Source organism: Hippocampus zosterae, chromosome 12 (assembly GCF_025434085.1).
Source record: "Hippocampus zosterae strain Florida chromosome 12, ASM2543408v3, whole genome shotgun sequence".
Classification (NCBI taxonomy): Eukaryota; Metazoa; Chordata; class Actinopteri; order Syngnathiformes; family Syngnathidae; genus Hippocampus; species Hippocampus zosterae.
Genome location: NC_067462.1, coordinates 7,368,553 through 7,384,181, shown reverse-complemented (window position 1 = coordinate 7,384,181; position 15,629 = coordinate 7,368,553). Strand labels below are relative to the sequence as shown.

At 44.7% G+C, this 15,629-nt stretch overlaps 1 protein-coding gene across 6 annotated transcripts in view; it reads right to left on the bottom strand.

Moving 5' to 3' along the window:
* il1rapl1a (interleukin 1 receptor accessory protein-like 1a) overlaps nt 1-15,629 on the bottom strand; it is a 193,700-nt gene that overhangs the window by 44,698 nt on the left and 133,373 nt on the right. For all 6 annotated transcript variants that reach the window (XM_052082247.1, XM_052082246.1, XM_052082248.1 and 3 more), the window contains one exon: nt 5,574-5,648. In XM_052082247.1, coding sequence (XP_051938207.1) covers nt 5,574-5,648 — 75 coding nt within the window. The remainder of the gene's footprint in view (nt 1-5,573; nt 5,649-15,629) is intronic.

Below are 15,629 nucleotides of genomic sequence, written 5' to 3'. Positions count from 1 at the left end.
TCAATTAACGGACAGTATCGATTTAACCGTGAACTGTTACACGTACTGACTGCCTTTCAGGAATGGAGACATCAACTAGTACATAGAGCTAGCGTTTCTTGTTTTCATTTAACAGTTGTTTGTAATTTCACAGCATCGCCCAAACGAGCACTAAACGGCAAATCTGAACTAGCTGAATCGCAATTTTAAAAATGTCTATGAAGGATATTAGCGCTGTTCGGAAATCACTTTGGAAAACTTGGAACAGGTAAATAGTCAACACATTGCACATTGGAGTGTGAGAATGAGCGCCAAGGTTGACTAAGCATTAACCTGCCCGTGCTCACAGCCAATCTGTAGGTTTGCTCCGATCTATTCTGGCTACACCAGCAAATCTGCTAATTGCTGCCCGATTGAAATGAAAAATGTGCGTCCTAGGAGTTGGCATTCCGACAAGGCGCTCGCGGCGTTGTGGGTGTTACTAAGATGGAGATGATAAAGATAGATGGGAGCAACGCGAGGGAAATCAGCCATCTTCTGAGTTGCCGTGCTTCTGCAGATGGCGAACACGTAAGCGGAGAGATGTTTGTCGTCTCTCACGTCGTCGTGTCCCGCTCTGTGAAACAATGGAGTTTCATTACATTCCGCTCCAATGCGTCCATCTGTTTGCTTTGGGGGACAGTAAAGTCCTCAATGAGTTACAATTATCACGCCGTTTGCGAAGACTTTCCCCGACGAGCGAGTGTGACCTGATCAGTGCAGAGACTTTATGCACTAATATCAGTGCGTATGTGAGTCGAATCACAAAGCCTCGTCCTCCAGGGAGCCAATCACAAAGCCTCCAACTGGAAGTCACAGTGGACCTTCAACTCTTGAATGTCTCAACTAATGCTCATAATATTTGCTTTCCGGAGAAAATATGCCCAATCATAACCGTTATAATGCACAATGTCAGCTTAAGATGCCAGTTTTTTCAAGTTTTATTTAAAAAAAAATGGTACAGTGAAACTCCTCTACAATGAAACATCTGAGATCAAATTTGCGAAAATCCCCTGTTGTGAAAAATTTCTTGCTGCAAACATGATTTCATTGTAGAGGAGTTTCACTGTACACCTGCCTGTGTCATTGAGACATACACTGCTCGTTTTGGTCAGTTTTGTTACATGCAATAGTTAAAAAGGTAAGGCCGCAGGCTAAGAAAAATGAATAAAACAACAAATGTGTTTGGCGAGCTCCTTCACAAAGAGGAAAAGGCTAAATGATGAAATAGAAGAAGAGCCCAGAAAAAAAAAAGCTGCGTTAATTAAAAAGACACAATCAGGAATCCTACTCACAATATGGCTTTGTGGCTCCCGGTGATTGTCATGCACCAAGCCCGCTCCGCATATTTAGTGACAGGCTCCTAAATGTGACAATGAAGCCTTCAAAACTGCCAAAAATACAAAAGAATGGCATATCTTACTATGATGTGCAAAAACTTATTTTTGGCAAGTGGGAATTTCTGAAATGACACCGACCAAAACAAAATTACCAAGTGTAGGCTGGACATAAGTAACAGACGTCTGGTTTCATTGGTTCCCATCACCTTGGGACCAAAATCGATTGTTAAAGCCAGCGATGTGAATTAAGTCCGGATACAGTTTATGAAGGATACTCGACTAACAAATTATTCCCTATCTAATGACCCCACCCACCACCCCCAACCCCCCGTAATGACAAGACAAGGTGAAAATGGCTGCAAGGCTTGCCTATTCATCCTCCTGTGTACTGCACACATTTTACTGCCCTTCCACAACATCCCATCACATTCCTACTTCATCTCCCTCCATGTCCAACTTTAAAAAAAAAAAAAATCTAAGAGGGCTGGCCTCCATCTGTGTGCATTCTGGCCATCGTAAATCTGCCAGGGCACCTCCATAAAGCTGCCCGGGGCGTGACTCGACAAATATTAAGGAAGTGGGGATGGAATAAACTAAAAATAAATACTCGTGGGAGAGACAACGTGTGTGCAGATAAAGAGCTTTGCTGTCAAATATTGACCTGGTGTGGGACACTCTGCAGGGAGTCTACGACGGATCAGTGCATGAAATAATGTACCTTTTCCTCTGGTGCCCTTTTTTATTTTTAAAAACCTCAAAAGACTCAACAATAAGAAGCTGCGAGATGATAACTTGACAGAGAGCAGGCATAGAAAATATTCTCTTTAACGTCCCTGTGTGAATGATTTGTGGGTTATGTAAGGGATGAATTTATTTGCTAAGTTGACTTGTACACAAGGTAAGAAAACTCATGATGTCATCAATGCATTCTAATTCATTTTGACATGAAAGCAACAAAAAAATTAAAATAAAAGGCCGCTCGCTCGTCAAGCCCACAACAATAGCTCAAAGCAACGGTCGACAGGAAGGCGATAAGTCGAAATCTAAATCACCAGCACCGTCTGACTGTGCCAGGTAATTTGACGGTGGAATTAGGATCTCAGAAACTTTGCAATTCAATCAAGCCGGACTTCCATCACTTGACTCCAGATGGCCATGGAGCAAAAAAAAAAAAAAAAAAACAGTGTGCTGGCACAATCAGAGGAGTTCAAGTGCCTCTCGGTAGAACTTTGTTGCCACATTGCTCACGTCTATTGTTCTCATTCCCTCTCCCGGAGTCTCCAAGGCCGACGCGAGATGCTAAATCACCCCGAACAGACGCAGACAAGGACAAGCTACAACCAAACTGCTGCCGGGACTGCGGCCAAACAGCTCGATACTGACCGATGGCCGACCATTTGTACTACTACACACACAAAAATAGACAGTTTGGTGCGCACACATGCGGCGGAACGTCAATTTCTGAATGTCTTGAAGGATATAGCTGCCTTAAATTTTAAAATAGTGATGTCAGCAGGTCATACGAGCGAGCCTCACTTGACTCCATTTCAGTCAGCATCAAAGGATGGACTCTCTTTGCTTTTTTTTTCTTGGCTGTTTTTTTTAATAGCTCATTTAAAGAAGAAAAGACTGTAAGCGATGTCCAATGATTATTTCCCCGAGCATGAGGTGGGTGTTTTATGGGTGTCATGATGTAAAATAGTGGCCAGCAGTCATGTGGATGACTTGCTGTGAGCGTCGTTACCGATTTTAAATCTTGCAAGGTTTTTACTTCCTCTTGATTTTTTTCCCATTCCCCTTGATAGGATTCTCCGTCTGATTTGGATTTGGTGAGAAACACCCAGTGATCAAGGCTGCTACCTCAACTTTGCTCGCTCGCCACCTAATGTCAGATTTGCAGCAAACCTCACCGAGTCTGTTTTGGAAGTGCACGTAGACCGCCTCAAATATCGGATCTTGGTCGGCACCAAGATTCATTTGTGTGTATTCACACCCGCATAAAAGGTCCAGAGCGGGGTGGGGAACAAACCCTGGTATGTGGACCGAAAAGTGCAGGTGTGATTATACCCTAAAAAAACAAAAACTTTAAGCTACAGCTAACATGTGAATCCAAGAGAATGTTGCTTTGCGTGCGTCGGCGTGACACTGCCTGTGCGCAATCGGGTACGGCGGCCAGATTCCAACCGTTGTTGGATCTGGATCGTCGCCTCTTGTCACAATGCAAAAAGCCATTGCAGGGGGTGGTTATGATTTACACGAGCCCCACTGTTATGTAACAGGAAAGCAGAAGTGCAAAACAGAGGCAGATAGCTAAAGATCTAGTTGGTTGTGTAATTTCACACGTTGTAATCACTCCACAGTATTTGGATACAAGCCATTAATGAAGTCAATTTTCCAAGTGGCGCCCTGTTCCACTTTGCATCACATTAGCGCTTGAATCCATGTTTATACTCCAATGTTAAAATACAACTAGCATGACGGAAAAAAAAAAAAAACATAAAAATTGCGTTTGACTTTCTAGGTTTCTGCGGCGTCACATTTCCTTCGCATCTCAGTGCAAACAATACAAACAGCAGAAGGGCCTGTCATTGTGCAACCTCTTCATGTACGGTCGCGCTGGCATGCGCGGCTCAGCTTGTCAGTTTATCAACGGCATCAATTTTTCACTCTTGATCAGCCAACTGTGCAGCCAGATACCTGCTCTGCTTTGGCGGCGTGAGGCGGGAGACAAAAAGCTTAACTTGCTGTGAATCATTACGCCGTCTTTTGTCTGGACCCCCCACCCTCCCTATCAGCCCCTCGTCGGCTTTTCCAGACCTCTCCATCTTGTGTGATGCGCCTCGTCGCGACAGACACCATTCACCAATGCGGCCCCCGCCGACATGCGCCTGGCAGCACGGGCTCAGAAACGAAGTGGCGCGCTATTGCGCCCGAGCGGCATGCGCGCACACGCTTGGTCGGCCATGTTTTGACCCCCGCGTCAGCAAGAAGACAAACAACGGCGATTGGCAGCGACCGCCTCTCCATGTGGCGCGAATCAGCGTATGGAACCGGGCGCCATATGGACTCGCCATTGTTGACAAAATAGCCCAGGGGGCTTTTGCACTCACCGCCATTTGGAAAACACTAGAGATGCGGAGTCATTTAAATAGCATTTAAAAAATATATATATCATTACTTGGAGGCGGCCCGAAAAATGAATGAATGAATGAATGAATTATTATTTGGGAAATTAATTTCTATATAGAAATTGATAATTGGTTAATTTGTCCTACTCTAAACTTCTGAACGTCCAGGCGAGTCCGCTCAATATTTCAGTGCTTTTTGCACAAATTGTTGTGCGTTAACAAGAAGCAGAATGCAAATTCGCAACAGGTGTTTGATCCATGAATCGATAAATACATCGCCGAGGACGTCTATTCCCTCACCTTTCTGTAACTCTGTGTCTCTTTTTCAGTCCGCCGATGACACTCTGTTACACTTTTAGCTCGTCTCAGAGAACTTTCTTTTTGAAGCCCCAAAATGGCATGGAGCCTTTGATCAATTTTTTTAGGCGTTGTCTGGAACAAAGTGCAAACAGAATGATGAAGAGGAGCGTTCAGTTCCATTTCCAATTGAACCAAGAAAAGTAGATTCTATTTATAGATCAAACACCTGTTGTGAATGTTGACGCTCAGCTCTTTCTTCGAGAAAAGCAAGTTGTGTAAAAATACAGAAGCATTGAACAGTGGGCCATGTGCATTCCAAAGTTTAGAAAAGGTCAAATGAACTTCAATCGTAAAGGTTACACAGTAGTGCATTTTCATCCATACTAAAGTTTCCCCAAAAGACAAAACGTGCCTAACTTTTGTAAGTAGTTTATATTGACCAGAGTAATCCCTGTAACGCCATCAAGTAGCTTCGCGTGGATGTGAATTCCCGGAACCGACGTTTCGTTTGTCTTCCTTTGACAGCAATGGAGAGCGAGAGTGCCTCTGCTGGTTGCAGCCAAGAAGTACACTTTATTTTCCTTCACTTGCTTCAAGACTCAATGAATCACCAATTCATTTGAGAATTAACACTCAATCAGTCCATTAGAACGCCCACCCCTAGAAAAGCTCGTCAACACTTCCTTTACGAGCAAAAACAACGTCAGCCAGCATCCTCAAGCGTGCTGGAGAGTCGGGTGTCATGCGACAGCCACTCAGTGACTAATACAAGTGGAACAAATCTTACCTAGCTGCAGCTCCATGTTGCTCATCTTGTTTTCCAAGGGGAACAGGATCTTGGGAGGCTTGTCGGTCAAAGGCGCTGAAAAAGAGAGGAGACACACGTTAACATTATTGGGGAGGTTGGGGGGGGGCAAAAAATGGAAAATCGTTTTCACAGGAACATTTGTCGAGCAGACATTTGCATGAACTTTCCAACTGAGCTTCTCACCCCCTTTTTCATTTTCTATCATTCGCAGCGTTTTCTGAGTCATGACAAGGTTTGACCTGTTGACTTGAGCGGACTACAATCACGGCTGGTCACCTAGCAAGCGTGAGGCAATTTTTAAATGGGACGGACACTTTTTTTTGGTCATTATTTCGTTTCTGTCTGACACATTTAAATCGTTCCGGTGGGAAGTTTTGAGACAGAGTGTTCAGATCGGGGTGTGTTAACGTGGTTGGAAGCTGCAGTGTTGCTCGTTTGGCTTTTTTTTTAACGCTGAAAATTAAAAAAAGTAAAAAAAAGATACTTGGTTGTTGCATATTTTCGGGCAAAAATAAGAACACAATGTACAGCCACATGTTTTGCAACAATTGGTATTTTTCCATGACGCCCTTTGAGAAAACCGGTGGCTGAGATCACAAAGCATGTGAGAACGTGAAACCTCTGGGGAAAAAAAAAAAAAACAAAAAGACATGGAAGATGGTTGAAACTAGTACAATTTTTTTTCTTTTTCTAAATTCATTTACTGACGACAGCATTGATTTTTATTTTGTCCAAAATCAGGTCAAATTCTCATCCTAAGACGCACAAATTATTGAAATGCGTTGGGCATCTAACCGCAAAATAGACATCGCAGGCCTTGGAAATTATGCTCATTGCACAGAAGCTTGCCTCCAGAGCTGCCGCAACCTCCGGGAAATGCTGACAACCCGGAGCTGTTGCGCTGTTGTGAAAAGGCAAGCGGGTATTCTGCGAGGAAGGCCGCACTCCGACAGGGGAGGGACGTTCAAAGAACACCAAAAGCTATTCGTTGGAACCGCAAGCCTGAGCAGTTAAGAGGCGATTGAAACGCATCTATGTTTGGATGCCGGGTTACCACCGCTGTCCTACTCAGTAGACAAGACCAACATTTCTATTGGGCTTTCCCGCTGAGAGTACACACACATTTGCAATTTAGCGATTTAAAAAATAAATAAAATAAAAAAAGAGAAGCCCGTATTGAATAAAACAGACGACTCCCGGCAGCATACTTTTCAGGCACATCTAATTACGAAGCGGCGAATTTGCAGCGGCAGCGTTTTTTGGCCTTTTTTTATTCTTTCCCTCCCCTCCCCAAATAAAGATGCTTCCTCCGAGTGTCCTCACAAGATCTCTTCTCCGGACTTATTACCAGACGGCTCTAACAAGCGCTTTGAAAACTCAGCTCTTTTGAGAAGAAGTCGACAACGCAGTGTTTGCCGGACTTTGGGAAAAATGATCAGCAACGCATGGCTCATAAGAGTTGAAGTAAATCAGTTAAAGGCTTTTGTAGGCAACTGGATATTGCTCAGGGAGTTTAAAAAAAAAAAACGCTGCCAACAGTGGAGCGGTTTTTATTTTATTTTTTTCCTGCACCTGCTGGTTGGTAAAAAAAGTGTCAGTGGAGTCGTGTGACGTCAACGAGAGGGGCGGTCACAGGCTCTTAGGCACAACTGCTTGCACTGTTAATAGGTAATCAAACGGCAAACAGATAGAGTTTTAATTACGCATCAAAGCGGTTTACGTCAGTACACAATGTGTGATCCTACAGCTAATTAATGCACTGGGCAAACAAATGAGGACAAGCTGTTGAGTTGATATGAGGGGTGTGGGGGGGGGGGGGAGCGGGCAGTGGGATGACCGCTTGACGATGGTTTCGGTAAATAGAAGCAAGTTTCGGTAAATAGAAGCAAGCTATTCAGCACAACTGTCAACAAAATAATCTCAAGATATTTTATAGTTGATTAGTCGGCTTGATCCGAAAGTATTTTGCTGGCTTTCGTCAACGTGATTGTAGCCGCTCTTTGTTATTTTGGTCATCGCCGCCTCTTTTGAATTTTTTTCCGTGCGTGGGGATGTGGTGGTGGTGGGACGGAGGGCTGAGGGGATCAACAACGGGAAATACTCGGTCAGTATGAGCTTTTCAAATTGTAATTATTATTCATATCAAACGGAGCCACTTGGATGAGCAAAATTCAACTTTGGTTCTCATTTTTTATTATTTTTTTTAACAAGGGACCAAGTCAAAAAGTAGGCGGCCCTGTGGTCCAATGGCTTGTGCCTCGACCTCTCGCTGCAGAGGTTGTGGGTTCGATCCCGGCTGTGGCCTTCCTGGGTGGAGTTTGTACGTTCTCCCCGGGCCTGTGTGGGTTTTCTCCGGGTATTCCGGTTTCCTCCCACATTCCATAAACATGCATGGTAGGTGTGAGTGCGGACGGTTGTTTGTCTGTGTGTGCCCTTCGATTGGCTGGCAACCGGTTCAGGGTGTCCCCCGCATACTGCCCAGTGACAACTGGGATAGGCTCCAGCAACCCCCTTGTGAGGATAAGTGGATGAATGAAGTCAAAAAGTGCATGGGGTCGCTTTTTAATCTATTGCTTTATCGTATTCAAAACAAGAAGTGTTGCGATGACATCTGGGTTTATCTTCATTACGATCATCGCGACGGGGAATTTTCCACAATTGATTTTGAGAGAAAGTCAAGCTCCATCCCGTTAAATATCCAAATACTTCTGCGATATCGTGGCAGTAACAAGAGCGTCTTCCACCGCTGCGAACGAAGCAGAATGCAATTCCACAAGGTGACACAAACTATCTCTGCAAAATCTTAGACAATGTGACAATGGTGCTGATTGCGATTCCTATCTTGATGAAGGAAGTTGGCATAAATGGCACGATAAATGGGCAAGTCTGCGCGATGAAAACCGTGAAAAAGAAGTTCTTGATGTGTATTTTTTTTTTAATCACCAACCCTGCGATATGGCACTGCGAGTTGTCTTTAAATTCAATATACAGTAGCTCGGTGTGTGCCGGCATCCATGTAGATCTGCTAAAAAACAGAGCAGAACTCTGTAACTATAAGCGGTATGATCAATCATCCACAATCCCATTAGCTCGTAGTGGCGGGAAAAGCGCTGTGGACCTTCTGGATGAATTGTTCAGCGTGGCCGAGTGGAGGAAAACAGCAAATGAATGGAAGCTTGGTAGAGTCTCTGGTTTTCCTGCATATGAAATTTGCACGAGGTTTAAGTTTTTGCGGTTACGAGGGTTAAATCAGTGGCGGTCAACCTAAAGCCAATGAGACCATTTGATTCAGGCCGCCATTCAATTCTGAAAAACAACAAAAAGGTGGGAACAAAGGTGAAAGGGCTGTCGGGAGTCCTCGGTTTTTCAGACAAATATTTATGAGCATTATAACTTTACTATCATAGGTTACAGGCAACTTTTTTTCCCAACTTTGATGGCCTGGTTCAGCAATCAGCCTCCTTCCTTGGCGGACATGCAGCACTCTCTCAAGTTTCAACCTTTTGCTTTTCTTTGCAGACTGGTGAGCATAAGAAGCTTTTTCAGGTGCGATCATACCAATGGACACGGGCACGTCGGGCCCAATACTTATGCAATCACCGCATGGCTGACTTTCTGTGCGGTCCTCAGAAATTGTCTTCTCCTTTTTGCCTCTTTTCAATCAGCACGGCACCAAAGACCCCGCGAAGGCCGCTAAGCTCCGCTGGAGAAGCGTCATTGCACCTCAAGCATTCGCCATTATTGTGCCTGTCACTCCTGTCAGCTACTTCAACTACTGATGATGTCATCGGCGCAAGTAGAACTCATTCATTCATTCATCTTCCGAGCCGCTTGATCCTCACTAGGGTTGCGGGGGGTGCTGGAGCCTATCCCAGCTGTCTCCGGGCAGTAGGCGGGGGACACTCTGAATCGGTTGCCAGCCAATCACAGGGCACACAGAGACAAACAACCATCCACACTCACACCTAGGGACAATTTAGAGTGTTCAATCAATCTGCCGCGCATGTTTTTGGAATGTGGGAGGAAACCGGAGCACCCGAACAAAACCCACGCAGCCCCGTGGAGGACATGCAAGCTACATACAGGGAGGCCGGAGCTGGAGCAAGCAGAACTATCCTTGGGATATAAAGAGAAAGCCACATGCCACTTTTTCCTCCTTACTTTTGAGCAGTGGTGATGCTTCATTTATTTACATCTACCCAAGTCGATTTTTCAGGTTTCTGTAATTGACCCTGTAATGCACAGATAATGAAAGCCTACATCAGGATTATTTTTTTCTGAAGTGTTTTTACTAGTCTATAGGCATGAAAAAAAATTGCCGTGGACGGCAAAACGCGTAAGGGTCCATTGCAGTGGTTGGTGGTTTAAACGTTTTTCAAAATCAACGACTCTGACAGTCTCACTCAAAATGGAGCGCCACATTCATACCAAGGTGGCCATTTCGCAATAAGTCAGCATCAATTAAGTGTCATCTTAAATCAGGATTCAATAGGGCACAAAAGGACCCTCCCCCCCGCTCCCCAAACACATTATGCTTCCATTATGCAGTGTTCATCATTGAAAAGGCAGCCACGTTGACTCCTAATGAGTTTATTTACACTCTGCGAGAGTTATATTTAAGGCAGGTTGATGGAACGCAATTAGAGGTACAATTAAGCAGTCGGCAGATGTGAGGAGGCAGTTTTGCAGAACAACGGAACGCTTGAATGCAGCACTCAAGTAATTCACCCTCATATTAAATCACCATTTTACACGGGCATGAAAAAGTGGCGGGCACCAACTTCAACCACGTCGTTTCGTTTTTAGTCGGCCAGTGAATCGTTTTGGAGTGGTCTCTATAATTAGCGTGACACAATAATTTCTCCTCTAAATCCAGATTAAATTAAGATGGAAATTACTGTTCCTTTGTGCCTGCTGGGCCACAACGAAGAGAAAGGACAGAACAAAGGGCGTCGTTGATCCGCAGATTTTTGCTATTTGCTAGCCAACTTGACCCCTGTGCCACTGTGAACAATTTCCTCACCGATTCAACACATTCTAACCTCAAAATGTGAACAATCCCCAAAATTTTCAGTGAAAATGTTCCCACGTGAATCGATTTATTAGATATATTTTTTCACAAATTTACCTCTACCCTATAATTAAGTTTTCATCCAATAGTCTGGGTAAATGATTGGGCTAACTTGACAGGTCTAAACACACACTTTCCTTTCTTTTTGTTCCAAGGGTTGGGGAAACTCACTTTTTTTAATGCCCTGCACTCCCGTTTCCATGCCAGTTTCGCATTGCGCCGAATGCTAATTAACTGACGAACCAACGACGACGCCCGGAGTGGTTGCAAAGTATTGCGCTCCCTTTCGCCTCATTTGCTTCTCGAAAAGAGCATAATAAACAATCACTTGCACACAAAAGACGGAATCATTCATGATCATCTCGTCAATTATTATTCCTGATGACGGCCATCCCGACTCGTAATGACAAAAAACGTCGGCGTTGTTAGACTACTGTTAACCGTGAAAGGACAGCAACTGTGCGATTGATTTGCACGAAACAAGTAATTACACGCACAAAGCCGGCATGGTAGCATACAAAATGGTTCTCCCTGCTCTTTTGCACACACGCAGGCATCTTGGCCACGCAACAACACACTTTTTTTTTTTTTGTACAGTCCGTGGGGGATCTGTGACACATATAGCGAGATAAAGTTACACCATTCCAGCCTTACAGTTCACAGATGCTCAAGTCGGAACAAAACAGAAGGGCAAACAATTCAGGGCGAACCTCGCCAACTGCCTGAAGACACCCAGGAGAGGCTCCAGCATGCCCACGACCCTCGTGAGGATAAGCAGCTTGAATAATAGATAGATGGAGCTTTACTGGCCTGGACGTCACCTTCCACAATTAGTTAGTCTGAGGTCAAGGGAAGCTTGGTCCTACTTACACCGCAGCAACAAGATTTTGCTGGCTACTCAGGCTCCAAAACACATCGCCGAGACACTCCTAAGTCACGAATTATCACCTCTGTGGTGGCGAATAAGCTCCAATTCTGACAAGTATCATTCTCATGAAAGGATGATCACACCAGACGGAGAAGCCAAATGCTAATTTCAGAGCGAAACTAAGATTGACACGTTTAACACCAGAATTAAGTGCTTGAGTGATCAAGTACACTTTTCTCAAAGCGGAGACAGTCTCACTTAAGGTGCATGTCAGCCAGAAGGGGTCGAAAGTATATAAATACAGAATTTAATTTATCCCGGGAACAACATCGGACATCTCGGTCCAGAAATGTGCAGTGCTGGGAACAGCAAGGATACTGCGCAGAAAACCTCAAGCTTCCTGGCCTCTGGTAGAGGACCCGAGGTGAATGAGGGACTGACACCACCCGAGGGGGGGGGGGGGTGAGACGAGAAATATATATATATATATATATATATATATATATATATATTGTGCAAAGAGGCACCTGAGACGATCCAACACATAACTGCAGGGTGTAAGATGCTGGCAGGGAAAGCCTACATGGAACGCCATAACCAGGTGGCTGGCATAGTCTACCGAAACATCTGTGCGGAGTATGGACTGGAAACCCCAAGGTCAAAATGGGAAACACCTCCGAAGGTGGTGGAGAATGACAGAGCGAAGATCCTGTGGGACTTCCAGATCCAGACTGACAAGATGGTAATGGCGAACCAACAAGATATCATGATCATAGATAAAGGGCAGAGGAAAGCCGTTGTAGTGGATGTAGCGGTCCCTAGTGATGGAAACATCAGGAAGAAGGAACATGAGAAACTCGAGAAATACCAAGGGCTCAGAGAAGAGCTGGAGAGAGCCTGGAAGGTAAAAGTGACAGTCGTGCCTGTGGTGGTCGGAGCACTCGGTGCAGTGACCCCCAAACTAGATGAGTGGTTGCAACAGATCCCGGGAACAACATCGGACATCTCAGTCCAGAAATGTGGAGTGCTGGGAACAGCAAGGATACTGCGCAGAACCCTCAAGCTTCCTGGCCTCTGGTAGAGGACCCGAGCTGAATGAGGGACGGACACCACCCGAGGGGTGAGATGAGGATTATTATATATATATGTATATGTATATGTGTGTGTGTGTGTGTGTGTGTGTGTGTGTGTGTGTGTGTGTGTGTGTGTCAGCATACAGTCTTCCAACAAAGGCAATGGAATCCACCAAATGAAGGATAACATTCAAATGCTCTGAAGTGTGCTCGTGTGGTGAGTGTGTTGGAGTGTGTTTATTCATGCGTGTAAATGTAATGTAATTTGGGAGCGGCGAAAGGGGCATGGAGAGGGAGACAAGAGGAGGAAGGTGGAAGGGGGAAAAAAAAAGAAAAAAAAGAAAAGAAAAAGCATACGCTGCATGTTAGAGGGTCGCTTGTGAAGGCGCATGAAAAAGGAGCTTGTGTGTGTGTGTGTCTGTGTGTGGGCAATGCTTGTGATCTTCAAGTGCACCGGAATCAATGGGGTGGCGTTATGGGAATTATGACAAGCTTCTTGGAGGTTGCTTACTTGTGCGTATAGAAAGGGGAATGAAAAGGGATAATAAGCCACTGGACGACCAATAGACAAGCTAACAATGGGCCCTGCACCTCGCTTTGAAGTGGCGTGCTTTGTTCTAGCCGACCAGCAAAAAAAAAGAAAAAAAATGAAGGTGATACATAATGTAATTTACTGTAGTACCTCAACGAGAAGACGGTGCTGTTTAGTCATGTACTAGGCTAGGCATTTATCTCCGTCATTATACAGTATATCTATCTAAATATAGTTATACTGTATATACAGTCAAACCTTGGTTTTCGAATGTCTCTGTTCTCAACCAAATCGTTTTTCGACCCAAATTTTTTTGTTATTTTATGCCCCGGATGACGACCAAAAATCGGTTCTCGAACAAACTCAGCGCACTTGAATGAATGTCATATTTATTATAACAAGACCGCCCTTTGTCACGATTCTGTTCATAACTTCATGAACTTAATTCCTTGCCACGGCCAAGGCGTTAAGAAGGTTGCGTTTGGTGGTCTCTGTATTGTGTCTATGCTCTTTGCAGATAATTTGATTCTGTTCGCTTCATCAAGCCACAAACTTTCACTCTCCCTGTAGGGGTTTGAAATGTTGTTGCGGTTGAAATGAGAGTCGGCACCACTGGTCCTCAGTTTGGAAAAAGGTGGAGTTTTGTCTCCGGTTTAGGGATGTGATCTATCCCGAAGTGGAGGAGTTCATGTATCGTGGGGGTCTTGTTCATGAGTGAGGGAAGACTCGCGTGGGAGGTCGATAGGCAGATTATTGCAGCGTCTGCAGTGATCCAGACTCTTCATTGGTCTTTTGTGGTGAAGAAGGAGCTGATGTAAAGCGCTTCATTTACTGGTTGATCTCGCTTTCCACCCTTGCCTAGAGGGGCTAGCTGCTCTGTGACCAAAAGAACAAGATCGCAGATATCAAAGGCTTAAATTAGTTTTCTGAGATAAGGTAAGAAGCTCAGTCTTCTGTAAGGGGCTCCGCAAGACGAATTGGCTCGGGCATCTGGTTAGGATGCCTTCCTGGCATGTCCCATCGGGAGGCGGGTCGAGGGATGACCCATGACACACTGGAGAGATTGTCTCCCGGCTGTAATGGGAATGCCTCAAGGTAACCCTCGGAAGAGCTGGACGAAGTGGCTTGGGAAGAAGGAAGCCCAGGCTTCCCTGCCAAAGCTGCTGCCCCCACAATTCAATCCCATACAAGTAGAAGACAATGGAAGGATTGGATGGACGTTAAAAAAAAAAAAAATGAAGACAGTAAATAGCTCACAAGCAACCAGACATGCGGCCATGAAAAATGACTTCTTCGGCAGAGGTAGCAAAGATGAGTAGAAAACGACTGACAACAGAGAGGAGATCTGTGCCAAGTACACATTGATGCTCGTCGCCAGTGGACGTTCAATGATACCGTTGCCTTGGTAACGCTGTGATAGATGTACCACATTTTTCACCTATCTCTGGATATTAGTATTCTCTGCTCTTATTCGGCTGAGTTGTGTCCCCTTGTCTGCCCCTTCGTAGCGTTTGATCTCACTTCTTTTCAAAAGAATCTCCCCTGCCCTATTTTGCACTCACTAAAAAGGCACTGCCGGCTAACTTTTCACCCCTCTGCCCCCTATTCCCCCCCCCCCCCCCCCGCCCCAAAGTAAACTTTGCTACTTTCGTTTTTTTTCTGTCTCAGCACTCCACTCAGGTTGGCCTTTTACTCGGCCTTAATATGCGCGTGTCTTTCCAGAATGGTATGGCTGTGAACATCCTCCAAAGGTTGCAAACGCCGTCCTTCCATTAAAGGCTCGGCGTGCAGGTTATCAATAATGCACGGTGAAGAATTGACCATACGCTGACATCACGCACGGTCACATTTCCAATGATGCACACGGCTGATCGGAACTCTAGCGTGGACAATTCAGAGTATGTTTCACATTAGCTAAAGCATGTGATTCATGTATTTTTAAGCAACCCATTGCATATGACATATTATGTTAACTTTATTAAATACCTGAAAAAACAAACCAACATCTGCTCAGTACGCAAATGTCAACATTGGAAGTAAACAGCTATTCATTTTCAAAGCGTTATGTACCGTCATAAAGTGTTATGTTAGATACCATTTCGATGGCCAGGAGTTGGTTTAAAGTCAGGTAACCTCCGAATTCTATGGCCTGTTCCCCTCTGAAGTTGCATAGTTAAAGGTGTCTATATACTAAGTAGTATAGTTTTTATCATGGCTTTCTCCGATCTTTCCGTCTCCGATAATGGTGTCCTCAATTTACGACGGAGTTCCTTTCCGACGGTGGCAACGCAACCCGGATTTGTACAAAATTTGGAAGACGCTAACCTGTGCTCAAGTAACATCAGGATTACTTTCAATGTGTGTCGGAAAAATGAATATTTAAAAAAATCAAATGGAAAAACTACGTTACGGCAGTCAATGAGCATGTTTTATTGTGCCCTGCGACCGCATAGTCTTAAGTCCAAGTGCAAACTACTTCAGAACGTGTTCT